The following is a 27,172-nucleotide window of genomic DNA, read 5'->3' on the forward strand; positions in this document are numbered from 1 at the left end:
TTTGTGAAAGAAAGTTTCACAAAAAGAAATTTGCGTCACAAGTGGCGATGGAAGTTAGGAAATGTCATCCCAAAATTTAGGAAAATACCCGTCACCATACTGGCGACATGAGATTTTGGGAACTGACCTCTGGAGACCTTCAACTATCCTTAAAAACAAAATACAGTTGAATAAAACTGATGTACGCTCACTTTATCCTTGAGTTCTAGCGTTCAAAGTCACTTTGCTCTAGTAATTCATTCGGTTAAAATGATAAAAAAACATCCGAAAAGTTCAGATAATTTCTCATTTTATTTAGAGAAAAATGTCTGTGGGAAGGGGGGGCTTCATAGCGGTATATCTCATGTTGTTCTGATACGTACAAGCTCGGCCAGCTAGATCTGAAAGTACTAGTCACCAGCTTTCCTACGCGCACCATAACGTCAAATTTTATTTAGAACTGTCCAGGGAAATTGAGTTTAAAGTTAGCGGTATTTCCGGTACACTTTTCAGGGAACCCAGGATAACTCAGTGAATTTCAAATTTTCCAAAAAAAATTGTTTTAGAGATTTTAGGTATTGAGCCAACCTTTCAGATTCTGATCCAACAATAAAACGAGCCATCAGAACAGTCGGAGCGTTTGCTGCGACTGAGCCCCGTACAAACCCGTATATCTATTGCGTACGTGACCCTATTGCGTCTGTCACCCTACTTTGACCGTAAACCTATTGCGCCGGTTAATGTAGTTAAAGTAAAATTATTATGGAATGTGTACATCTTAGAAATTGCGCATAGCGCAATTACGAAGCCCCGTACGACGTTCCTTTCAAATGAAACAAAAATTTCAAATAGCTCTAAAATTTTAATTTATTGAGTATAAATACACATAGGGCCCTAGTACCGGCCTTAGTCGGAGGACCCAAATTTTTTTTTTCAACTACATTCTATTCGGCCTTCGATTACCTTCTAAATTAAACAAAAATTACGACAAACGGATGAAATTTACGCGAGTTGTATGTAAAATACACATAGGGCCCTAGTACCAGCCTTAGTCCGAGGACCCAAATTATTTTTTTTTTCAACTACATTCTATTCGGCCTTTGATTACCCTCCAAATGAAACAAAAAATACGGAAAACGGATGAAATTTGCTCGAGTTCTATGTAAAATACACATAGTGCCCTATTAGCGGCCTTTGTCCGAGGACCCAAATTTAATTTTTTTTCAACAACATTCTATTCGGCCTTTGATTACCTTCCAAATGAAACAAAAATTACGAAAAACGGATGAAATTTGCTCGAGTTATATGTAAAATACGCATAAGGCCCTAGTAGCGGCCTTAGTCCGAGGACCCAAATTTAATTTTTTTTTCAACAACATTCTATTCGGCCTTTGATTACCTTCCAAATGACACAAAAATTACGAAAAACGAATGAAATTTACTCGAGTTCAATGTAAAATACACATAGGGCCCTAGTAGTGGCCTTAGTCCAAGGACCCAAATTTAATTTTTTTTCAACAACATTCTATTCGGTCTTTGATTACCTTCCAAATGAAACAAAAATTACGAAAAACGGATGAAATTTGCTCGAGTTATATGTAAAATACACATAGGGCCATAGTAGCGGCCTTAGTCCAAGGACCCAAATTTAATTTTTTTTTTCAACAACATTCTATTCGGTGTTCGATTATCTTTCAAATGAAACAAAAATTACGAAAAACGGATGAAATTTACTCGAGTTGTATGTAAAATACGCATAGGGCCCTAGTAGCGGCCTTAGTCCGAGGACCCAAATTTAATTTTTTTTCAACAACATTCTATTCGGTGTTCGATTATCTTTCAAATGAAACAAAAATTACGAAAAACGGATGAAATTTACTCGAGTTGTATGTAAAATACGCATAGGGCACTAGTAGCTTTTCACTTCTAAGGCCCTAACTCACGGTCCACTCACCCGATTTTAAAAAACTTTTTTTTCCTGGATTGGTATTGACAATACCTATTATTTGCCGTGTCATTTACATTTCCATCGTTTATTTTGCCATAAATATCACCAAAAGACCTTAAATCACTTAGGTGGCCCTAACTCACGAAGGGCCGACCCGAATATGCCCATCTTCGAACTTAGCCTCACTATTTTGACTATCTTTCAGGGAAAAAAAAAAAATTTGAAATCGGATTTGATTTACTCAAGATATCGACGTGACAGACAGACGGACAGACGGCCCAAATTTTTATTGCGGATTCGTCATCTATGAACATAGGCAAACACTTTGCCCTTACCGTCTGCTTCGAATTCCATCAATTACACACGGCATCTTAATCCTATAAGCCCCTTCGTACTTCGTACGGGGCTAAAAATATTCAGTTTTGACGGAGATATTTCACTTTTTAGTTTTACACTAAAACCGGTTTTTACGGTTCAAAACACCAAAAAAAAAAAATGTAGTTAGGAAAGTCTGCTCCGCAACCATATCCAATCGTCAAAAATCAAAAAAGTTCTGAATCGAGCAGGATGACATAAGAACCCGGACTATAAAGCCGTTTCTGAATATTACTTACGTTTTAATCATGGTGGACTACTTCTTCTAATAAGTCTACTACTAGATTTTATTGTTATTAAATGGACTAAGTTGAGAACGAGGGGTGAACCACACTTTTTTTCGAAGGATTATTTGGGATTGTTTCGTGATTATTTGGTGATTATTTGTACCCAATTAATCACCAAATAATCTCAAAATAATATTTCAAAATTTACATAACAAGTGATAAAAAGTCTGAAAGTACTGTTTCAACACCATCATATCTGTTCTATGGAGAAAATATGATTTTGTCTGAAGTAGGAGCTCAACAAGGAGACCCAGCCGGTCCGTTAGCATTCAGCCTTGCAATCCAGCCAATTGTCAATTCATTTACATCAGATTTAAATTTATGGTATTTAGACGATGGACCGTTATGCGATTTCCCAGAAGAGGTATTGGCCGATAAATGCGAGCTATATTTTTGCAATGGTCAAAGATGAAAACTTGATTTCCGAATTCGAAAAAATGGCTCCATACATTCAAGTAGCAAACTCAGTCAATTTAAATTTACTCGGATCACCAATCTTGGAAGACGGTTTTGATCATTTTTCAAGTGAGGCCTTCGCAAGATTATCAGCTCTTTTCGATCGTCTACCAAAATTGAATGCACATGTGGGATATGTTATCTTAAAGAAATGTTTCGGGATTCCAAAGTTGACATATCTCTTGCGGACTAGTCCGGTTTGGAAACATGGAAATTTTACTTCAAGAGTTGATAAAGCAATGAAAAATTCTTTGGAAACAATTTTGAACATTCAAAACAATGAGGAGCAATGGAAACAAGCAAGTTTGCCAATAAAACTTGGTGGATTGGGTATTAGAAAATCTGAGGACTAAGCACTACCATCGTTTCTATCATCAAGTTATGGATCAAAGAATCTCGTTTCACAAATAATGAATAATTCGGCGAGTTTTTGATTCATCATTTTGAGGATGCAGTTACAGAATGGAACAAGCTAAATCCAAATCAAATACCCAAAGTACCAGAACTTCAACGTAATTGGGATTCGATTAATTTAAAAAGAATTATCAAGTCAATGAATGGTGATTTGTGTTTATTCGCCGTGGCAAGATCAATGGTATTCGTTGTTTATCGGGTATATGCGGCGTTATATAAAAGATCTAGTTTTCTCTATTCAAATTCGCTATATTTCGACTCCTTGTTTTGGGTCTTCATCAGGCTGATAACAAAAAATTGGAAAAAAACCAAAAGTTTTAGTGTTGAGTATGGTGGCTTAGGTTGAGTTATATTTACCTCAAAAAATTGTAAAAAAAAAAAAATATCACATTAAAAATGAGCTATGCTCTTGTCAATTTAAAAAAATAAAATCAGCTAGGCTGTCTACTCTAAAAATATGAGTTGCAGGTCCAATAAATAAGAATAAATAAATAAAAAAAATTTCGAAAACATTGCACTTAGAGGCTAATATCACAGATGAGTTTGCATGCACTAAAACATTTTTTCTTTGTCATTGCTAATTGTCAAACGCTATCGGTTTCTGTTAGTGCATGCAAACTCATCTGTGATATTAGCCTCTAAGTGCAATGTTTTCGAAAAATTTTTTATTTATTTATTCTTATTTATTGGACCTGCAACTCATATTTTTAGAGTAGACAGCCTAGCTGATTTTATTTTTTTAAATTGACAAGAGCATAGCTCATTTTTAATGTGATATTTTTTTTTTTTTACAATTTTTTGAGGTAAATATAACCCAACCTAAGCCACCATCCTCAACACTAAAACTTTTGGTTTTTTCCAATTTTTTGTTATCAGCCTGATGAAGACCCAAAACAAGGAGTCGAAATATAGCGAATTTGAATAGAGAAAACTAGATCTTTTATATAACGCCGCATATACCCGATAAACAACGAATACCATTCAAAGTCAATGAATTTCAACTCTCCTCAAGAAAATTCAAGATTTTTGGCTTCTCAAACAGTGGAATCCGGTCATTGGCTAAACGCAATTCCTTCTGCTAATGTTGGTACTTTCTTAAACAACAATCAATTACGAATTGGCATGGCACTGCGATTAGGAAGCGACATTTGCAGGCCACACACTTGTAATTGCGGTGAAAATGTGAAATCAGATGGCCGTCATGGATTGAATTGTGTAAATAGAAAGGCAGATTCTCACGGCATTCAAAAATGAACGATACAACCGCAAGAGTTCTACGATCAATCGAGGTACCAGCAAAATTGGAACCGACCGGTCTTAATACGCATGATGAGTGCGTCCGATGTGAGATGTAGTGCTGCCACAACTGCGACGACGGCAAACGTCCAGATGGTATGTCTTTGAATCCGTGGACAAAAGGACAATGCGTTATATGGGACGTTACCTGCGCGTTAACACATTTGCAGATTCGTATATCAAACATTGGAAAAAGTTACCGGTGACCCAAGATCCATTAAATTTCTATATCAACGAATTTCGTTGGCGATACAGCAAAACAATGCTGCATGTGTGATGGGTATAATTCCGGACACTGTGCAGATGGATGAAATTTTTTATTTATAAAATGTTATAATTTTGTCAAGCATGAATAAACAACACCTTCAGGGACAAAAAGTCCTGTTTTCGTGTCAACTTTGTTGATTTTGATCTTGATTTTTCAATTTTTTGACTGATTTTACACGCTGTAAGCTCCAAATAACTTCTTCGGTTATTCTGGTGGTGTAATACGTTAATTTGGACTTTGAGGAGAAACTCGGAGCAAAAAAGAAAATATAAATATATTGTGATTATTTCGAGGATTATTTGAGATTTTTTTTTGAGGCCGTTTGAGTCACTCTTGAGGCTACTGCAGGCTTAAAAACTTGTCATTATTCATTTGTTCGTCATATTATGGAAGTGGCATCGAAACTGGATATTTTGGATGGTATTTGCTAAATGACAAGTTGATTATTTGGATTATCTGATTATTTTGTGATTATTTGGGAGTGGGTGAGAATGTGCAATATTTTTTGTAGCTTCGGAGGATACAGGAAAAAGTCTTCAGCTTAAATTTAGATACTGAGTTGAATGTTGAGGGATTTTTGAATGTATGTATATCTCACACACACACACACACATAAGAAGCTTAAATTTTCGGCTAACAATACAAATTGTTTTGTTTGTCAAAAATGTAAGTCACAAAAAATAATTGTAGTCAGTTGGTCTCACTGAATAGATTGATGGATTTCGATAATATTTTGATCAAATTAAAAAAGGGAAATTCCTTTCGACTCATACTCTTCATATTTTTGATGAAGTGAGATGTGTATGTTCATAACCTTGTTGTCAGTGTTGTGCAGAATTCTTCCAAAAGATCGCATGTAAACATTTTCTTAACAAGTATGTGTCACGCCACAACATGGTCAACTTACTAAAACATGCATTGATAACAATCGAACAGCAAAGAAACGCCGCTTTCCATTCCGAAATTAGGAGAGGGATTCTTTTGAAAAATAGCCTATCAAAAAATCGTCGATGCTTGTGTGGTAGATTGGGACATATTAAGTTTAAAATTTATCCAACATAAAATCCATAAAATGGAGCAATTGAAAGGAGGGGTAAAAATGTGATTACTTCGGCGAATTTCTAACGGTTGCTGTGCATCCGAAATGCAACGAAAACACGGTTTCCCTTAATTTCTACTGGTATTACCTTTCCAACGACACCGAACATGCATGGGTAGTGTATCGAAGAATGTGGTTTTAAAGTGTAAATTTGAGATTCACTTTTTCGAATGGAACTTAACCATAGACGGACAAGGCGTTAAAAGCCCAGAAACTTAATTTCCTGAGAGACGTTTTAACTGGATTGAAAACGACTTCGGTTTTGATTAGGAGAATCGATCGAAATGAAGACAGAAGTAGCTCGAAACTTCACGAACGCGATAATGGAAAACGGTCTTTTCCAAATGTCGTCGTTCAAGAACTCGTCATGCAACTTTTCGTAACACGACAGTATAACAATCCACTTTTTCTCTCTCATACTCTTTATATCTTATCCTCTTTCAATGCATATTATGTTATGTGAGTGCATATCTTTGTTATGTGTACGTATTTTGTTGTTATGCAGTACTATAGACTTATAACACCATTATATGAATGAGAGGTATATACGACACGACATGTAGAAGAAAAACGTGGGCTGGTAATATATGTGTTGGACATTCTGATTTTGAGCTTGTTAGACGTAAAATTGTATGAGACGATGAAGCGCGCTGCAGTTCCGTTTATACAATTTTGACCTCTTACTAGCTCCAAATCGGTGTTACCAACATAGGTTTTTTTATCCCACAAATATTCACTTTGTCGTATATATCACTCTTTCATAAATGGTAATACCTCCGGCTTTTATATACGGTGTTTAAGTGAGACATAATTCAATTCAATTCAATTCAACTTTATTTATCACAGGACAAAAAGGAAAAACCTTGTACAAATATCCTTACGATTAAATTCACACTATAAAACTCTCTCTATCAACACAACGGAAAGAAAAAAACAAATTCAAACGAGAAACATTAAAAACACAAAACTACTTCAATGCGGCAATAAATGAGAAAATAATAACATAAATGAACAAAAACTTACTCCAAGGTGCTACCAGACACTACGTCCAAGAACATTTAACATATGATGAATCGGAACAAAATAGTCCAAAAACGGATTTTCCCAATCACAGAGCCGACAAGCAAGCCCAATCCGTACAAACCGATCGAGAACGACTTTAGTGAGGACGAAAAAGATCCAGACACGCGTCAGAAAACCTGGACAGGGAGTTAGGCATTTTCACACCGACAGGAATCGCATTATAGTCAGCGACGGTTCTAACAAAGAACTACCTGTTGTACTGGACAGAAACATGTCTCGGAATATCATATTGACGACTACGCACAGACCTTCCATCAGCCAGCTTATCGAAGAGAAACTTCGGTTCCCTAAACAGAACAAGGCCATGCATAAACGAGCAACGCCGACGCTTCAGATACGTCATAATGTCACAACCTAGCAATCCTTCAACGTGATCCCGAGTACTGTCGTAGCGTCTCAATCCACAAAACGCACACAGGCACTAAAAGCTCCCTCCAACGACCGAGCATCAGCGGCCGACAAATTTGTCGAATAAACCGAGTCACAATACGTAAAGGCCGGCAGTACAAGAGACTTAATCAGCATCATTCGAATCTTACGAGAGAAAACATGACCTTGATGCCAGAGACTACGAAGTCTAGCAAATACCCTGGAACAGATCAAGCGCACCTGGTCTCTGAATGTCAGTCTTTTGTCCATGACAAGTCCTAGGTTAAGAACCTTGTCTGCATATGGAATGACTACACCACCTAGCAGGACAGGAGGGAACAAATTCGACGACAAGAATCTAGAATCCTCGAATACAATGGCTTGGGACTTATTGGCATTTAGCTTCAAAATAAGGCGAAACGACAACCTATTTTTCTATCTCGGGGACCGCTGTCAGATTCTTTTGTATTGCTTTTGACAGCGGACCCCGAGTTGATTTTCCATCTAGCTCTACTTAAACACTGTATAAAGAGACAAACAAACAATCAAACAAAGCAAGACAATAAACTTTACATTATAAATTAATCGCACAAAAGAGGAAAAGGTGACGCTAGTCCTGTTACAAAATGATTCTTGTCCTATGAGGGGTTTCTGCCACTTGTTATAATATCTCAAATTTCAAGATGGCCGCAATTTTCTTAAAATGTCGAAAAAAAAGTTATCCATCATATAGGCCAGAAATTTAGCTGTAATATTTAGTAATTTCCATTGCCGTCCAATGAAATTGTTGTCATATAAGCTTTTCTTTGAGAAATGTTGATAAATGTTTTAATTAAATTTACAGAAATTAAGTGTTGAACTTTCATAAAATTTGTTAATCTGGCTTCAGATTGAATTGGTGTAATGTTTAGCAAAAGTGCGTGCGCAGTTCTCGTAAATAAATGTAGTGGTGCAATACGTGTATACAAATCCACGCAAAATATTTCTATTAACTTGAATATGGTGAAATGGTAAAAAATGTATGAAGATCCTATAATTTCAAGTTGTGTTATCTCCGGATGTGGGGAACCGTTTTTGATGACTTATAGCTCGTTGAACTCGTTTGCAATGTTTTCATTGTGATCGGAGTAAGCAATTACAACAACAAGCAATTTACTTTCGCTTGAACATATTTTTTTTTTTAATTCGGTTCACTATGTAAAGGTTAAAATGTTTGCCGATATATAGGTTCCTTACTCCTCTCGTCGGTTCTTTTTTTTAAGAAAAGTGGTACTAGCGTCACGAACTCCGCTAACGCTCCGTTCATGATTCCTTAGTCCTCTCGTTGGTTGTTCTTTTTTTTAAGGGAAGGAGTACTAGCGTCACGAACTCCGCTAACGCTCCGTTTATTATATCAACTGCGTACCATACAATTTTGGATAGGAAAGTTTTGAAATTATCATTCGCCAGTGTATCAGAGTGTGTACGAGGCTATAGAAGTGAATTTCGAAGTGAAGTTAACAAATATTATCCAGGTAAGCGAAATTGTGTTCTTATGAATTTTCTTTTTGTCACAAAATTACTTCTTACTCCTTAGTATATGTCCTAAATACACCTCAATTCTTGGTATATTTAAATTGGTGTATTAGTTAAATATATGTTATGGGTTGTGATTGTAATACACCGGCAAATCATTATGTCTTTCATACAAAATCATCTGGAAAGTAAGAGCGTGATGCAGAGTTTGGAAGCTCGTTATAATGTGTTACTCGTTGAGGTTCTTTTTCTTGTCAACCCAGCTTTTGAGTACCGGTAGATTACTTACGTGGTAGAAAAACTTGCGAGGAAAATATAGTCAAAAATAATTTTGATGTCGCAGCGTTTTTAAATGAAACTGCGTACTCCGTATCAGTGGAAAAGATTTTGTTTACATTAAATTGTTGTTAGACTCAATTATGCAATTCAATTAATCGATCGCATCGAGTTTTTGGGGTTAGAAATGTTTGCCGGTATATTGAAGGTGTGGTTCAAGGTTTTTTTTGTTAGAATTATTCAAATCACGTCATTAGTAACACATCGTTGCTAACAATATTATTCAATTTAAAATCGGATTTGCTTCCTCGTCTATTTATAAGCATCCATGTGGGTGATAAAAATGATTTCAATGAAGTGTATCCCATTGAAGGTATTTTATTTTTCGGTTAGTTTAAACGGTTCGATCGCCAACTCGCAGGTCAAGGTCAAGGTGAGTTTAAACGGTTTGAACGATAGGAAATATTTCTTTGATTGTTTTCTTTATTTGTTCCGTGTCACAATTCACCTGTTACAGACAACTAGCATATGACCAGTATTATTATCTCAAGGGTAATACTTCAATTGATCAAAGAATTTTCAAATCTGTTGATTTCAAATCTTGTACTTCAATTTTTTAACGGGCATTTTACTATATGAATGACCGTATTACCCAGAGCTTGTCATTATTTTGTCGTCCTTATCGATGACAGATGAATAGCCGTAAGTAACAGGTTAAATGTTGTGTTTCTTTGTACAGTCGCAACAGTTAGTAAACGTTTATCAAAAAAGAAATGTCCCAAAATCTACGATCACACGAGGAACGTCGGCTGTACGACAGCTATGACCAAGAGGCAATTTTCGAACCGAGTGCAACACACGCTAACGATCCTCCTTGGGACAACAATGTTGTCAGTAAACCACACAAACCGAACGCAACACATTTTCAATCGATTCATTGGGATGAACGTGTTGCTGCTCAACATTTCAAACCGAATGCAAAGTTCATTAACGTAAGCAAGAAATGTTTTTATTTCCTTTCGATTTTCTACATTCCAAACACTCAAACTCTTCACAACCAGATGTTTAATCGACCCACAAACTCAATGCCAAAAAATGAATCCGAACTTGTTTCTGAATGCAGACGCTTACTGGTCGATGGAACCCCCAAAGATCCGTTGGAACATGTCCGATTGATATGTTTGTCACGTGGTGCCGCAGGTATATACAATTTGGGAAGGTATATCGTTATCTTAAACGCCAGTGAGACGAAAGGATTGCGATAACATCTAATTGATCATTTCAGAGCACTTCGTCGTTTAGCCCATCACGGCGATAAGGTTTCACTCGAAGCATTCGTGAAGGGATTACATGACATCGAAATGGGCAGTGTACTGGAAGCTACCAGAATTTTCAATGCCTTTCAAACTGACAGTACGGGATATATCAACATGAAGGAATTTTTGTTTGATATCAGATTTCTGAGTCAGGTATAACATTTCGTTTCTGTTCTTAACATTTCGCTTAATAATATTTTTGATTTATTTTGAATAGATGAGAGAAGGAATCATTAACAGATGTTTCCAAACGGTTGACAAAAATAACGATGATATAATTACCATTGCTGATTTAAGGTAGCGTATCTCAACAAATTACTTTTTAATTTCTAAGCAGATGTTCAAGAGAGTGTTTCTTTACTTCTTAACATAAGACAATCATATTCGGTTGAAGATCATCCATTGTATAAAAACGGTGACGAGGATAAAGAAGAGATAATGAAACGATTTTTGGCAACATTTGAGGAAGGTGGTAACCTTTCGGCTGAGGTTTGTTATTTCGAAGCGAAAAGAAATAATTTTTTAATGACTTATACGATGAGATGAAACACTTTTTTTTCTCTCTCTTCTGAACGTATACAGATTACCCGTGAAGATTTCCTCAACTATTATGCCGGAATCAGTGCTATGATTGAAGATGACGGCTATTTTGATCTGCTTTTGAGGGAGGAATATAATCTTTAAACGATGCAGCAATAATAATATAAGATAATCGATGCACTCGTACATGTATAATTCTTATCTAATGTAAGACTGACATGAGCGTCAAATTTGTATTAATTGTCCACTACCTAAACACCACTACTTATCAATGTTCAACAATAAAAATTGCTTAAACTAATAAATATAAATTGTATGACATGAAGCACTCTTATTTCATCTATTAAGTCCCTTTAACATTCAAAAGCTAATCCTAAAAGTCTCCTACGTACATTCTCTCCATGCCCGTACCTACTTCTTCTTAATGTAAACTACATTGTCAAACACAGTGGGGCTGAACGAATTTTCAATAAACATGTCAACTTCCATCTCGGTTCTTTTCATAGCTGAGTTAGGGGAGGCGTGTACTATTCAACGGCATATGTTACAGGTGAGTCGTTTCTGAGAACTATGAATATATCGTCGAAAGTTCTAGAGATGAAAAGTCGATTCAAGAATCCCAAAAATCCAGAAAAATACTGCAGTCACGTGGCTTGAACGATGAAATACGCAGAAATATGAAAAATCCTGAAGTTCTTGAGGAGCGGTAGAGAAGTAAAATATTTTCGTTATTCTTCCTGATTTGACCTCAGAAGCTGAGTTGATGCAACACATCTCTGCAATATAATAGAAAAATTATGATCCTAATATGCAGCTTCTTAGAATGGCTAGGTAGGAAGAAATGTATTCAGCAAGTCTTTTTCTGAGGTCAAGTCTTTGGTTCCTAAAGATTTGTTACTTGACATGGTCCACCAGGTCATGAACTTTCTTACGGACTTAAGGACTACCTAAAATATAAAATAAGAGCTAGCTTAAGTAGGCATTAGTCAGATTTTAATGCTTATTTCTGTCATCGGTGCCCTTAACATGAAGTATGTGTGTAGAACAACTGCTTTTTCGACGACGATTGGCCACCGGACAACCGTGGGTTTTTTATTCCATCGAAAGATTTAACAGATTTAACCATTTTTTTGGTAGTAAATGTTTCCGTCAGGTATTTACAAACTGCAACCGTATCATTATTAAATCTGTTACTTCGTTTGTTCAGAGTATCGTCATGCGCTTTATACATAATCTTTTCCATTAATTGTTTAAACAAACAGATTACTGTATAAGATAATGTAAACTGGAGATCATTGCCTATTTTTGCCGCTGATGTCGATAGCAGATGACTTAGCCGTTTCTGAATATTTTGAGCGTTTTAGGGCGGGTGACGCACTTCTGTGGATAAATATACTAGATTTTTTTGTTATTAATGTGTTAAGGAGCACTGGTGGCGCCAAGTTTGCGGGAAGTGAATGTCCCCAATAAAGAGATTACTGCTTTTAAGTGCTGACTTTGGGACAGCTGGCGGCAACAACCAAAGAATCTGTTTCTACCATTTACATAAATTGTGAAGATGGAATAGTTTTGTTTACTGAGGGGAGAAAATAGCAAATTCCAAATATGTGCACGAGTAAGTGAATGTAGATTAATTTGCCTAATGACTGCAAGGAATCATAAACGAAATTGATGACGACATACGAACAACATTTGAATCGTTAACGAACACCCAATTGGACACAGACACTTGGATCTTTGCATCGTTGCCGATCAGTTGTGGAGAGAGAATTAATAAATACAATTTTTTTGTGGCCTATAATACTATCAATAGAGAAAATAAGGCTGACTTTAATCGTTGGTCAGTTCTTGAGTTCGACTTTTGAATGCTCAAAATACCGGTATTAATACTCTCAATACAAAAATACCGATAGATTTGATATTGCCTGCACCCGTAATAGTTATAAACGACTAGGCGTAATTGTAATAAATATTTATTTAACAAAATGCTTCACTGGTAAATATGTTACATCTAATTTCTAACGATAAATCGAGATTAATTTTAGTTAATTAGATTAAATTGCTATACAGATCACATCGAGCATTTTCGGGGAAATCACATTGTAAAGTGGCAGCATTAAAATGTAATCCATCAGCACACCTCATGAGATGGGGAGTATTGGCAGCGCAAATGAAATATTCTTCACATTCTGTGGGATGTGGGTGTACTCCATCGAATGGACATTCGAATATTGGTGGAGTTGTTGGTGGTTCCGGTGTTGTCGTTTCTGTCGTTGTTGTTTCCGTCGGCGGCTCCGTTGGCGATTCGGTGCTTGTCGATTGTGTCGTTGTTGATTCCGTCGGGGTAAAATCCGTTGTTGGCTCTGTTGGCATTTCGGTTGTGACAGTAGGCACGGCTGTCGTTGAATCAGAGTCAGGATTGCCTGGACCAAGACCGGGACCATCTGGATTTTGTCTCTAGAATTTCAAAGACAATAATAAGAATCGGCATGCCACTTATGTACAAACAGAATTTGCAATACTTACAATTGGACAGAATGTCAATTCCGGGAATGTGCACAAATTGGTTACAGAATCAAAATGTAGTTCAGAATTGCATTCCTAATAAAAATCGAACGATTAAAAATTAAATTTTCTTCTTGTAATCAGCGAAATAGATATACCTGTCTAACTGCTTCGGGCTGTCCTATGCATAAATGATAACTACAAAAAAATAGATTTGAATTTTATCATCGATTCGCATTGTCTTATCAAATAATGACGTCCTTACACTGAACAGTTGTAATTGTCTCGCATAGCAACTATTCCCCCATCAATTGGAAGTTCCGCAGGACAATGGAAACCGCTTCCACAATTGACGGCGTCGGGAAAATCACATTGGCCCGTATTTGCGTTGAAATGTAGTCCATCTTCACAAACACTTTGGAATGGAGCACCACTGATGCACCGAATAAACGACCGGCACGAACCACTCATTGCAAAGTGATCAAGTCCCTCGTTTGATGGACACCGGAAGCAGTCTACATTTTCGGGAAAATCACATAATCTTGTTTCCGGATTGAATAAAAGGTCGTCGGAACACACTCCTCGTACGGGACCGTTGTCACCGCAGAAAAACCACGCAGAACAATCTCTCACATCCGGTACGAATGTGTACCGACGAGCTTCATCACAAATTGTTGCATGTTGAGAAAATGCCACTGATATCAATGATACAAACACAATTGCGTAATCTAAAACAAAAATTATTTTTGTTGTTAGATGGTCCGTATGACGGTTGTTGTCTTCTAACACTCTTACCAAAAGACATTGTATTATAATAAAAAATTGTAAAAAAAAAATTATTTGGGATTCAAACGGTTGGAAGTTGAACGTTCTGAAGTCAAATGTGAACTGTATACGGACTACCAGTTTCTTAAATAGCCATTATCTTTCAATGTCCAAGATAATAGCAGAGACATTTTATCTGACCAATAACAGTCGTCATTCTGAGTAAAACAAATATTTATCAACCAAAAATTTTATGTTTATTGTGTTGTAGGTACGCGCCATTTAGTTAAGTACGGCTAAGTGGTAAAAAAAACCTATTTTACGACATTCACTGTGAAGTGGGTTCTTCCGTTTCCTAATCAAAAATCATTTTAATTATAAAACTCTCGTTACGATCGAGAGGAATTCTTTTGAAAAACGGCCTGCCGAAATCGGATGCATTTTCCAGTGGACTTTTTGACATGTGCCTAGAAAGGTATTCCACCCTAGAAGCCAAAACCACTTTCAAAAAATTCTTCGAAGCTTGTGTGGCTGGTCTGGTGAAAGGTGATCAAAAACCGAAAATTTGTCCAGTCCACACAAGCTTCGAAGAATTTTATTGACAGTGGTTTTGGTTTCTAGGGCTGAAGTCTGTCCTAGGTACCTATAAAACATTCCACTAGAAAAAGCGTCCGATTTCGGTAGCCTGTTTTTCAAAAGAATCCCTCCTAACCAATTTTTTGAGCTTTGAGTACAGAGTCATCCGAATTTCCTTTGTTACCGTCTCAGTTCAGTCTCTTCCTAAAACGTAAGATTCGAATCCCCATCCCTTCATCTGCCCAAACATGTAATTCCTTGCAAAAACTTAATATTTCGTCATCAAAAATCATTTTTGTCAGTTTCACGAACAGTTGGGGGATGGAAATGTAATTGCTTGCATTTTCCCCACATTTAGACATAAGGTTTGAGCGATTCTCTACTTTGAAGCAAGGACTTATCACTAACGGTAGAAAGTAGCAATCGCCAGTTTTCGTGTGAAGTTTATCAATCGGCGGCTTAGCCGAGGTTAGTAAACACACGAAAACAGGATTTTTAGCCCCGTACGAAGTACAAAGGGGCTTATAGGATTACGATGCTGTGTGTAATTGATGGAATTCGAAGCAGACGGTAAGGGCAAAGTGTTTGTCTATGTTCATAGATGACGAATCTGCAATAAAAATTTTGTCTGTCCGTCTGTCCGTCACGTCGATATCTTGAGTAAATCAAATCCGATTTCAAAAATTTTTTCCCTGAAAGATAGTCGAAATAGTGAGGCTAAGTTCGAAGATGGGCATATTCGGGTCGGCCCTTCGTGAGTTATGGCCACCTAAGTGATTTAAGGTCTTTTGATGATATTTATGGCAAAATAAACGATGGAAATGTAAATGACAGGTATTGTCAATACAAATCCAGGAAAAAAAAGTTTTTTAAAATCGGGTGAGTGGACCGTGAGCTAGGGCCTTAGAAGTGAAATGCAACTAGGGCCCCAAAGAACTCGAGTAAATTTCATTCGTTTTTCGTAATTTTTGTTTGGTTTGGAAGGTAATCGAAGGCCGAATATAGAATGTTGTTGAAAAGAAAACTTGGGTCCTTGGCCTAAGGCCGCTACTAGGGCCCTATGTGCATTTCACATATAACTCGAGTAAATTTCATCCGTTTTTCGTAATTTTTGTTTCATTTGGAAGGTAATCAAAGGCCGAATAGAATGTTGTGGAAAAAAAATTAAATGTGGGTCCTTGGACTAAGGCCACTCCTAGGGCCCTATGTGTATTTTACATAGAACTCGAGTAAATTTCATTCGTTTTTCGTAATTTTTGTTTAATTTGGAAGGTAATCGAAGGCCGAATAGAATGTTGTTGAAAAAAAAAAATTGGGTCCTCGGACTAAGCCCTACTGAAAAAATTAAAATTTTAGGGCGATTTGACATTTTTGTTTCATTTGAAAGGAATGTCGTACGGGACTTCGTAATTGCGCTATGCGCAATTTGTAAGATGTACACATTACATAATAATTTTACGTTAACTACATTAACCGGCGCAATAGGCTTACGGTCAAAGTAGGGTGACAGACGCACTAGGGTTACGTACGCAATAGATATACGGATTTGTACGGGGCTCAGTCGCAGCAAACGCTCCGACTCTTCTGATGGCTCCTTTAATTTTAAACTGATTGAGAATTGAGGAGTCGAAAGACTAGCTTGAAAAATACGGTTCTCGATGCATGGAACAGGTCCGGTCCAGAGATTCATTGATTCATTTTGAAGGTTTCATACGTTGTTATAGGACACGTGGAGGGTGTGCCTGAAGTCAGTTATAGCATTAACCTGTTACATATGGCAAACGTGTCAAAGTATTTTAAATCTGTTGATTGCAAATCTTGTACTTCCATTTGTATAACATTTTACTATATACAAGATCATATTACCCAGAAATTGTCAATTGTCATTATTTTTGTCGTCGTTAAACACATTATGAACGACACCTGAAGTTTTTCTTATTGGCTGTGGGACTATGGTGGACATAATAAATGTCAAGAGATTCAATATAGAATTTTCCACTACTCTTGATTGGGGGCCGTCCATAAAGGACGTCCGCGATTTTTCTGGAATTTTAGACCCCCCCTCCCCCTTGTCCGCACTTTTACACTACACAAATGTATGGCGGTCACACTTTGGCGACCCCCCCCCCCCTTGATACGGCCCCTTGATACCACATTTGAACCACCAATAATGTGTATTAAAAACTTTCCTAATATGTCCACTACCAGAATGTGAATGTATGGTCTAGAAGTTCAGGAACGTTGATTGACGTAGACGGTGTGATGAATTTTCGGGAAAAGGCGATGTCTTCTTCCAATTTTATTGAGATATAACGGAAGGGGAGTCCAACAGATAAGACAAGAAGCACAAGACACTGCACTTTTCAATTCAATGTTTAATTTATTTTTTAGCAACTGCAAGCAAATATTTGCATCGGAAAATTATAGAAAACTCATTCCACTCATAAGCTGTGTATAAGTTAGAGCGGTGCGAGAAGAGCATTGAGCAATATGTCGGAAATCGCATTTATTTGTTCTTCTGTTCACTTCCAATCCCGGGGCACATGCCTCTAACGTAGGTGTACCAAGAATGCAAAATATGAGATGTCTGCAGTCGTATGGATGAGCGAATACCTCAACAGTACCGTCCGGACAAGGTGGTATGGATTCGAACAAGCATAGGCCTTGTTCGCGAGTGTTACACTGTTGCGACACAACATCAAAGATCAATCCAGGGGGACAGGTTTGGGGATTTGGGTATCCACATGTACAAATTGTGTATCGGTCACATGATGACGGCGAAGCAATCACTTCAACTAAAATGAAAATAGAAAATAAACAAAAATTTCCACAGATTTGACGAATGTGTTTTACAGTTTGAGTCCTTGTCACAAGATCCATCTGGTCCAGGCTCGAGCTCATCTCCTGGCGCTCGAGTCGTGGTGGTGGTGGTGCCTTCGCCTTGACCAGTACAATCAACATTTTCTGACAGAGCGCAAGTATTCGTTCTCGTATCGAAATACAGTCCATCGCTGCACGAATTTTCAGAATGCGATCTTCCGATGCACATAGAGAATCGGGCACAGTTGAATGCATCACGGGTGAAGGTTATCTGATCTACAGGATTATCGCGACATGGATTGCAATTTGCAATATCTGCCGTATTACATTGACCTCGGACGGAGTCAAAGTATAAACCCGGCGCACAATCCATAACGACACCGTTTCCAAAAACACATCGGATGAACCGTCGACAGGATCCGGGATATTTAATGGCATGGATTCCGTCGGGTGGACATCCAAAGTTTTGAGCGCTTACGACGCCAATGGTTATTGAACAAATAAACAAAAGGACTGCAAAAAGTTCTTGTTAATTGTCGTTTCCAATTTAAAAAAAAGTGAATTGCTTACTGTTCATTTTTAATTTCGATAGAGCTTCCTTTCGTTTGATCTGTGAATGGTCAATAGACTAATTCAACTGTCGACTATAAATAATATCGATAGAAATCAGATAACTTTTTCGAAAATTCAATTAGTTAATGGGCTTGTTTAACCTCCTATTAAGTTCTAAAGAAATTGATTTGACTCGTTATCTTAGCGTTGTACGAATGTGTCGAAGTCGGGCTATTAATTTTTAATTATGCTAATCAATCTTGTCTGCAAAGTGGATCTTGTCTATAAAAACGGACAATGCCAGATTGCATCGATTCGGAGAACGTCAATGGAAAATTTTTATTTGAAATCGGTTACCACATGGTAAGGATATGACGTTCGCATTGTCCACAACTACTTCTACTTTGTTTCGTAGCCTTGGCCTTGTCAGAACTGGTATCTTTTTAAGCGAAAAAAAATTATTTATGCACCGCACTTTCTGGAAATGAGTCATTACTTCATTGACAAGTATGAGGGTTACAGCCCGAGCCGTAGACAAGGTTTGCAACAAGGCAAAATACAAAGTTCTAAACTAGGTCGTAAGCAACTAATTACAAAAAATTATTGTAATTGAAGCGAAGTGTAAGTAGAAAAGTAAATAAATATTTTACACGAGGGGGACCGCACTGAAAAGAGTTGCATAGAGTTGCAGTTGGAAAAAAAGAGTTGCAAAAGAGTTGCACGCAAAAATAAAGAGTTGCAAAAGAGTTGTACGCAGAAAAAAAGAGTTGCAAGAGAGTTGCACGCGGAAAAAAAGTTGCAAATTCAGTGCGATTTTACACGACAGCATGTGTGACGCAGAAAACTGAATTTCAAAATTCACTGATACCACGTGCCTCCACCTATGTAAGAAACACGTTGGGTATGTGGAAATACGTCTGTTCCAATGTTATTTGAGCTGTAAAAACGTTAGCCATAACGAAAAGATTGTTGTTGACGGAATGTACGCGGAAGCGTTGAGATTATGGCTCCGTGGATGCGCTCGAAAAATCGTTACTCTGAAAATTGTTTGCAAAAATGAGGCTCGAAATTTGAAATATGCGACAAGATGCTTATTTTTGATTTAAGATTCAGCTGTTTTGGGCAGAGACATGGAATTCATCACATCAATATAATCTTATCTAACAATGTAATGAAAATTAGCAATGGTAAATTTGAAATTTCGCGCCGGATTTTTGCAAGAATTTCAGAGTTACGATTTGATCTTTTAATGTTTTAAAAGAAGAGGTGCCGTAACTAATGATGGCGTTTCAAAGCTTATCACTGCAGTTCACTAAAAAATTAATTCATTTCGGCAGAAGTGCGCACACATTCATATAAATGTGTTTCCGACTCGGTTTCCGAAGAAAAAGTCATTTTCAAATAACAACAAATTACCTATTTTACAATAAAATGTTTCGCTAAATAGTACTTTGAAGATTGCTACTCATTTACATTCGTGAAATTAGCTCAGAAGGTAGTTTCCGACTCGTGATAACATAGCAAAATAGTCTCTCTCTCTCTCTCTCTCTCTCTCTCTCTTTCTCTCCCTCTGGGAACGATTCACTAAAACGCACTTCATTTGAACATTTGAAAAAGAACTTCCTGAGTCGCCCTCTATTTAAAAATTGAACATATAGCCGCATTATGTTACAACAGTTGAATGAGGAGTCAAACAAAGTCGGTCTCAAGATGAATTTGTCGAAAACAAAAATCATGACAAACATTGACGATGACAGATACATTAAAATTGGTGATACTGTCATTGAACGAGCAGGCCCGTAACCAGGTAGTGGCTAGAGTAGGCAGAGCCCCTCTGATGTAGCCATTTTAAACGATTTTTTTCAATTTTTCCATACAAAATTTTTTTTTGGGCGCTGAGCCCCCTCTAAATTGTCTAGCGGCTTAGGGGCTGGCTACGGGCCTGTGAACGAGTCGACAGTTAAAAATTGAAGTTAGGTCTGGACAACCAAACTGCAGAAATAAAACATAGAATTGCATGGGCAGCGTTCGGAAAACTCAGGTTAATTTTCTAAGGATCGTTCGGAATGGAAGAGAATTGGGGAGGCCTACGTCCAGCAGTGGATAGAAACAGGCTGAAAAAGAAGAAGAAGAGATACACAATCACTTCGAAAATTAGATGTTTGAAGAACTGTGAAATGTTTGTTGACCGGGACAAACGAGATAGGTACCTTAATAGCATGCTACACAAAATAAGAGCGTTCGAAGTAAATACAGGAGTAAATTTCATTTTGTCTGAACCCGTGGCTTTGGCGCTATAGCTCTCGACTCATAATCGAAAGGTCCCGTGTTCAAATCCGCAGCTGGGCAAGATGATTTTTCCTTCATTCGCTTTCCATGTAACACTTACTCTAATAGTCCGTTGCCAATTCGCAACGTTAAAAATATCGAATGTCCACACATTCGAAACATCAACTTTTGCGACAGTGTCTCATTGCTAACTTTTAAAGTAGAATTTGTTAGAATATGCACTTGATACAATTCTATCTAGTGATCTAACGAAGTCTAAACGAAACACAGTAACGACTCAGTGACCTTAGTTAAGTGTGAAATTGTGTTGAGTCACTATCCAATAAACTCTCAATTAAAATTGTTTTGAGTTATTAACCAGTTTTTATGTTGTCGTTTCAATTCAAAATTATACTTTTGCGATCTTCGCAAAAACATGTCCGCAATGCAAATGTCATTTAAAAGTGAACATAGTCACACATTCGGTACTGCGGAGATTGTTAAGTGCGGCACTGTAAATATGTGCGGTGTTGTATTTGGCGGAAGAACCGCAATACAAGAAAAAACTGATTTCGTCATTTCTTTTTGTTTCGTTCATTCTTTCATTTGAATGAGATCTTTTTTGACGTGGATGGCATTTTAGACGCATTGAAGATGGTCGCGTCCGTGAACGGATTCAAAAAACAAACAACAATCAAGATCAATACGAGCACATGGACGGTGGATTTCAATAAGATTAAATATCTTAGTCTTTCGTCTAACACGAGTGAGAGAGGAAATGCGATGACGTCTTGTAAGTCCATTAGAGATAATTTTATAACTTCTATCCGATTATGTGTTCGATTACCTCACGTTGTTAAGCATAACAGATGTGCATGGAGATCTCAAAGAAATCTGATTCAAGTCACATTCAAAATGTGTAGCACAGATCCTTACTTAAATTCCATTTGACTATCTATTCTTTCAAGGTTACTTCAACTTTTATGCCTCAGAACTTGTGTACCTTCATTTCAAATTGCTTCTATTTCTTCTAGTAGTTCAAATATACTTTTATCTTTAATTCCTTTCACGTTTTCGTGTCTCTCTTCTGGTCTTAATCTAGTCTTTGTTAGAATTTAAAACAGTCAGATGTTTCTCAGACTGAGAATCTCAGCGTGCTATTAGAATATCTCAGCATGTAGGACCTATGTAACCACATAAGTTTCCGCATCATAAGAAAAACTTCAAAATTTTAGTGAATTGCTCTATTTAACAAAAAACGGCTTTAGTATACGCCAATTCGTCCACCTCGGACAGTAGTTGTGGTTACACCTGATGATGTTGTTGCTTTAACAGTCGTTGTCGTCGTCGTTGCAATTGTAGTAGTTGAAGTAGTAGTTGTTGTGTAAGCCGGAGGAATAATAATCGGACCGGGTCCCTGATTAGAAAAAAGAAAATCAATTTCTGACCAAGTTGAATTACCGATTGTGTTACCTGGCAATAGTTAAGAGCGGCAGGAAGTTCACAGTAACCCACATCCGGATTGAAATACAAATTAGGGGCACATTTTTCAGGATACGCAATTCCGTTCAAACAAAAGTAGTACCTGCAGTTCATGAATATTTTAAAGCTATTTTGTTATTCAATATCTGGTTAAATAAATTAACCTCGAACAATCGTCTCTGTCGCCAATAACCACGAATCCATAACTAGCAAATGGAGTACAAACGGAAGACAAGTCAGGAGTTGCGGCACAATCAACGAATCGCTGCAAATTGCAATCTCCGATTCGTGGATCAAAATATAAACCACTTCCACAGACTCGCATGGTTCTAATTCCCGATACACACAAGTAATACTTGGAACAATCGTGCGGATGAGGTATTTGTTGCACACCGAATGGAGAACATTGAGTACAATCAACTCGATCTTTAACATCGCATATTTGCTGAGCTGCATTGAAGTATAGGTCTGCTGGACAACTGTTTGCTACTGGCTTCCCTTCGTAACAGTAATAGTAGGATCGACAAGATTGTGAGTTCCTTACGAAATTGCCATCTTCAACGCCAGCGCACACTGTTTCCTTTTGCTGGTGAGTGCTCTTCAGAATGGTGAGCAGAATGATAGTGAAGAGAATCACTGCAAATGTAATTGAGATTAAGAAGCAACGCGACAAAAATACTTATTCTAAACAACTTTTCTTTGCCATCATAGTTCGACCGAATAGACTGGCGACTTATCTAATCATGACCGTAAAGTATTCAATTTTAATTTAAATATTTTTCCGATTTTTGCGTTCGACGAAATGGCTTCGTGAAAATTAATTAATTGGTTTTCGATTGTTTTACAAGTGGTCAGCCAAAATCTAATCCACAGACACATCAAATTAACGTTAAGTGAATAGAATGAACCATTTTCCAAATTAATAATTTCGAAAGATATTAATCTTGTAGACTATTCGAATGTCGGACATTGCTTCAATTAATCAGTTGAATTTCAAAGTTTACAATACACGAAAGTTGCTGAAAGAAAGTCAACCGCATACCGGCACGAAAGCTCCATTCGTTTAACTTTTATGTTAATGCTTTCTAACGAGTCTAACTGTAACAAGATGAATTTGCGACACATAAACTCTACTAATTGTATCTTTAACTAAACCTAGTCTAGCCTTAGGCCTAGCCAGTTCCGGTCGTTTGTACGATAAAATGTAGTATAGTATATTCTCTCACAATTGGTCTATTTTCTGCCTATATGCACTGTTTTTTAGCCCCGTACGAAGTACTGGAGGCTTATAAGATTAATATGCCGTTTGTAACATGTTGAATTGGAAGCAGACGGTAAGGGCAAAGCATTTGTATATGTTCATAGATAACGAATCCGCAATAAAAAAAATGTCCGTCTGTCCGTCCGTCCGTCTGTCCGTCCGTCCATCTGTCCGTCTGTCCGTCTGTCCGTCTGTTCGTGACCCCTCTAGCTTGAGTAAATCACAACCTTTTTTCAAAATTCTTTTTTTCCCTGATTGGTATCGACAAAAGTAAGGTCAAGTTCGAAAATGGGCATGGTAGGGTCGGCCCTTCCAGAGCTAGGGCCCTATAGGTGTTTTTCAGTCTTTCGACGATATCTACCGAAATACGCACGCAATAGCTGCTTGTGATATATCAAATGAAAGGTATTGACGAGTAGAACAAAGTTGCTGAACATCGTTTTTGGGTAAGATGCAACGCGGGCTTGTTGGGAGGGCTCAAAGGTCGGTACTCGGCCCTAAGTGTTTTTAGCCCCGTACGAAGTACTGGGGGCTTATAAGATTAATATGCCGTTTGTAACATGTCGAATTGGAAGCAGCCAGTAAGGGCAAAGCATTTGGTTATGTTCATAGATGACAAATCCGCAATAAAAAAAATGTCCGTCCGTCCGTCCGTCCGTCCGTGACCCCTCTAGCTAGAGTAAATCACAACCTTTTTTTAAAATTCTTTTTTTCCCCGATTGGTATCGACAAAAGTAAGGTCAAGTTCGAAAATGGGCATGGTAGGGTCGGCCCTTCCAGAGCTAGGGCCCTATAGGTGTTTTTCAGTCTTTCGACGATATCTACCGAAATGCGCACGCAATAGCTGCTTGTGATATATCAAATGAAAGGTATTGACGAGTAGAACAAAGTTGCTGAACATTGTTTTTGGGTAAGATGCAACGTGGGCTTGTTGGGAGGGCTCAAAGGTCGTTACTCGGCCCTAGGTGTTTTTTGCACATAAATCAAGTAAATCTCATCCGATTTTGCTAGTTTTAGTTTTTTATGGAAGGTAATTGAATACCGAAAAGAACGTGACGAAAAAAGTTTCAAATTAGGGCCCTTGGACTAAGGCCGCTACTCGGCCCTAAGTGTTTTTTGCACATAAATCGAGTAAATCTCATCCGATTTTGCTAGTTTTTGTTTCATTTGAGAGATAATTGAATGCCGAATAGAATGATGGCGAAAAAAGTTTCAAATTTGGGCCCTTGGACTAAGGCCGCTACTCGGCCCTACGTGTTTTTTGCACATAAATCGAGTAAATCTCATCCGATTTTGCTAGATTTAGTTTTTTATGGAGTCTAATTGAATACCGAAAAGAACGTGGCAAAAAAAGTTTCAAATTTGGGCCCTTGGACTAAGGCCGCTACTCGGCCCTAAGTGTTTTTTGCACATAAATCGAGTAAATCTCATCCGATTTTGCTAGTTTTTGTTTCATTTGATAGATAATTGAATGACGAATAGAATGATGGCAAAAAAGTTTCAAATTTGGGCCTTTGCACTAAGGCCGCTACTCGGCCCTAAGTGCTTTTTGCACATAAATCGAGTAAATCTCAACCGATTTTGATAGTTTTTGTTTCATTTGAGAGGTAATTGAATACCGAAAAGAACGTGTCGAAAAAAGTTTCAAATTTGGGCCCTTGGACTAAGGCCGCTACTCGGCCCTAAGTGTTTTTTGCACATAAATCGAGTAAATCTCATCCGATTTTGCTAGATTTTGTTTTATTTGAGAGATAATTGAATACCGAATAGAATGATGGCAAAAAATGTTTCAAATTTGGGCCCTTGGACTAAGGCCGCTACTCGGCCCTAAGTGTTTTTTGTACATAAATCGAGTAAATCTCATCCGATTTTGCTAGATTTTGTTTCATTTGAGAGATAGTTGAATGCCGAATAGAATGATGGCAAAAAAAGTTTTTAATTTGGGCCCTTGGACTAAGGCCGCTACTCGGCCCTAAGTGTTTTTTGCACATAAATCGAGTAAATCTCATCCGATTTTGCTAGTTTTTGTTTCATTTGAGAGATAATTGAATGCCGAATAGAATGATGGCAAAAAAAGTTTCAAATTTGCGCCCTTGGACTAAGGCCGCTACTCGGCCCTAAGTGCTTTTTGCACATAAATCGAGTAAATCTCAACCGATTTTGCTAGTTTTTGTTTTATTTGAGAGGTAATTGAATACCCAATGGAAAGTTGGCAAAATTTTGGGTTTCTAAAATAATGTCGTAAATTGTTGGTTTTATTTGAAAGGTACTTCGTACGGGCTTTCGTAATTGCGCTATGCGCAATTTAAAAAATGAACAGTTTCAGTAAATTTGACAATGCGCAACTTGACTTGCATTTTGGTAACAGACGCATTAGAGGGTTGTAGACGTATTAGGGTTCCGGGCTTATTAGGGCTACGGACGTATAATGGTTGCGAACGAAATAGAATTACGGGTTGTACGGGGCTAAGTCGCAGCAAACGCTCCGACTGTTCTGATGCCTTGTTTGCACATAAATCGAGTAAATCTCATCCGATTTTGCTAGATTTAGTTTTTTATGGAAGGTAATTGAATACCGAAAAGAACGTGTCGAAAAAAGTTTCATATTTGGACCCTTGAACTAGGGCCGGTACTCGGCCCTAAGTATTTTTTGCACATAAATCGAGTAAATCTCATCCGATTTAGCTAGTTTTTGTTTCGTTTGAGAGATAATTGAATACCTAAAAGAACGTGGCGAAAAAAGTTTCAAATTTGGTCCCTTGGACTAAAGCCGCTACTCGGCCCTAAGTGTTTTTTGCAGATAAATCGAGTAAATCTCATCCGATTTTGCTAGTTTTTGTTTCATTTGAGAGATAATTGAATACCCAATGGAAAGTTGGCAAAAAATTTTGGGTTTCTAAAATATTGTCGTAAATTGTTGGTTTTATTTGAGAGGTACTTCGTGCGGGCTTTCGTAATTGCGCTATGCCCAATTTTAAAAATAAACACTTTTAGTAAATTTGACCATGCCCAACTTGACTTGCATTTTGGTAACAGACGCATTAGAGGGTTGTAGACGTATTAGGGTTCCGGGCGTATTACGGCTACGGACTTATTATGGTTACGGACGAAATAGGATTACGGGTCGTACGGGGCTAAGTCGCAGCAAACGCTCCGACTGTTCTGATGCCTTGTTTTTTTTTTTTTGTCAAAATATGCAGAAATTTGTCTGCAACTCTAGTTGACCGTTTGAGCTGGCTAATTTACGATGTGCTACCTACTGCAAGAATCTAATTTTACTGTGGAGTTACAATACTATCTACAACTTCTCATTACATTTATTTAGTATACAAATGCCGAAAGCGTAGATTTTCCGTATAATTTTGTGCATTTTGGGTCGTTTTTAAATTGATTTCTTTTGTGCAGAAATCGTGGATATTTTGTGTGATACTACGATTTGATACCACGATATAAGACCTAAATATTGTCGCCGATATCGTACAAGAAACAAGAAGAAAAATTTGGAAATTCCGTTTTATTTTTGACGCCAAGGAAAGTTGTGGTTGATATCTATAGAAGCATTTTTACCAGTAACACGAATCGTTAAATGGCAAATTTCATTTTACTACTGTAGGCCTACAAGCCGAGAACTTTTAGCACAAGATATAGTAAAAATAGTCCATTTTTCCTAATGTTTCAGAATGGTATTACTAAATCTTTTACTTCGTTGATCTTAACATTCA

General features: G+C 37.4%; 3 protein-coding genes across 3 annotated transcripts; 1 reads left to right on the top strand and 2 right to left on the bottom strand.

Annotated features, from left to right (window-relative positions):
* Positions 1-9,009: 9,009 nt before the first annotated feature.
* LOC119071786 (calcyphosin-like protein) lies at positions 9,010-11,495 on the top strand. Its single transcript, XM_037176847.1, has 7 exons — positions 9,010-9,088; positions 10,105-10,357; positions 10,427-10,584; positions 10,651-10,834; positions 10,899-10,978; positions 11,056-11,170; positions 11,264-11,495. Exons 2-7 carry the CDS (start codon positions 10,139-10,141, stop codon positions 11,363-11,365), a joined length of 858 nt encoding a protein of 285 aa, XP_037032742.1. The 5' UTR covers positions 9,010-9,088; positions 10,105-10,138; the 3' UTR covers positions 11,366-11,495.
* Positions 11,496-13,178: 1,683 nt separating this feature from the next.
* On the bottom strand, positions 13,179-23,028 carry LOC119072013. The gene is made up of 11 exons (XM_037177131.1): positions 22,883-23,028; positions 22,354-22,825; positions 22,181-22,292; positions 21,974-22,124; positions 17,921-18,202; positions 17,692-17,862; positions 13,992-14,454; positions 13,885-13,924; positions 13,748-13,822; positions 13,582-13,678; positions 13,179-13,497 (listed from the first exon to the last, which is right to left on the bottom strand). The coding sequence occupies exons 1-11, from the start codon at positions 22,896-22,898 to the stop codon at positions 13,271-13,273; spliced, it is 2,106 nt and encodes a 701-aa protein (XP_037033026.1). The 5' UTR covers positions 22,899-23,028; the 3' UTR covers positions 13,179-13,270.
* LOC119071785 (protein obstructor-E-like) lies at positions 17,428-18,612 on the bottom strand. Its single transcript, XM_037176845.1, has 3 exons — positions 18,458-18,612; positions 17,921-18,400; positions 17,428-17,862 (listed from the first exon to the last, which is right to left on the bottom strand). Exons 1-3 carry the CDS (start codon positions 18,462-18,464, stop codon positions 17,489-17,491), a joined length of 861 nt encoding a protein of 286 aa, XP_037032740.1. The 5' UTR covers positions 18,465-18,612; the 3' UTR covers positions 17,428-17,488.
* Positions 23,029-27,172: the final 4,144 nt, after the last annotated feature.

This window comes from Bradysia coprophila (assembly GCF_014529535.1).
Source record: "Bradysia coprophila strain Holo2 chromosome IV unlocalized genomic scaffold, BU_Bcop_v1 contig_5, whole genome shotgun sequence".
Taxonomy (NCBI): domain Eukaryota; kingdom Metazoa; phylum Arthropoda; class Insecta; order Diptera; family Sciaridae; genus Bradysia; species Bradysia coprophila.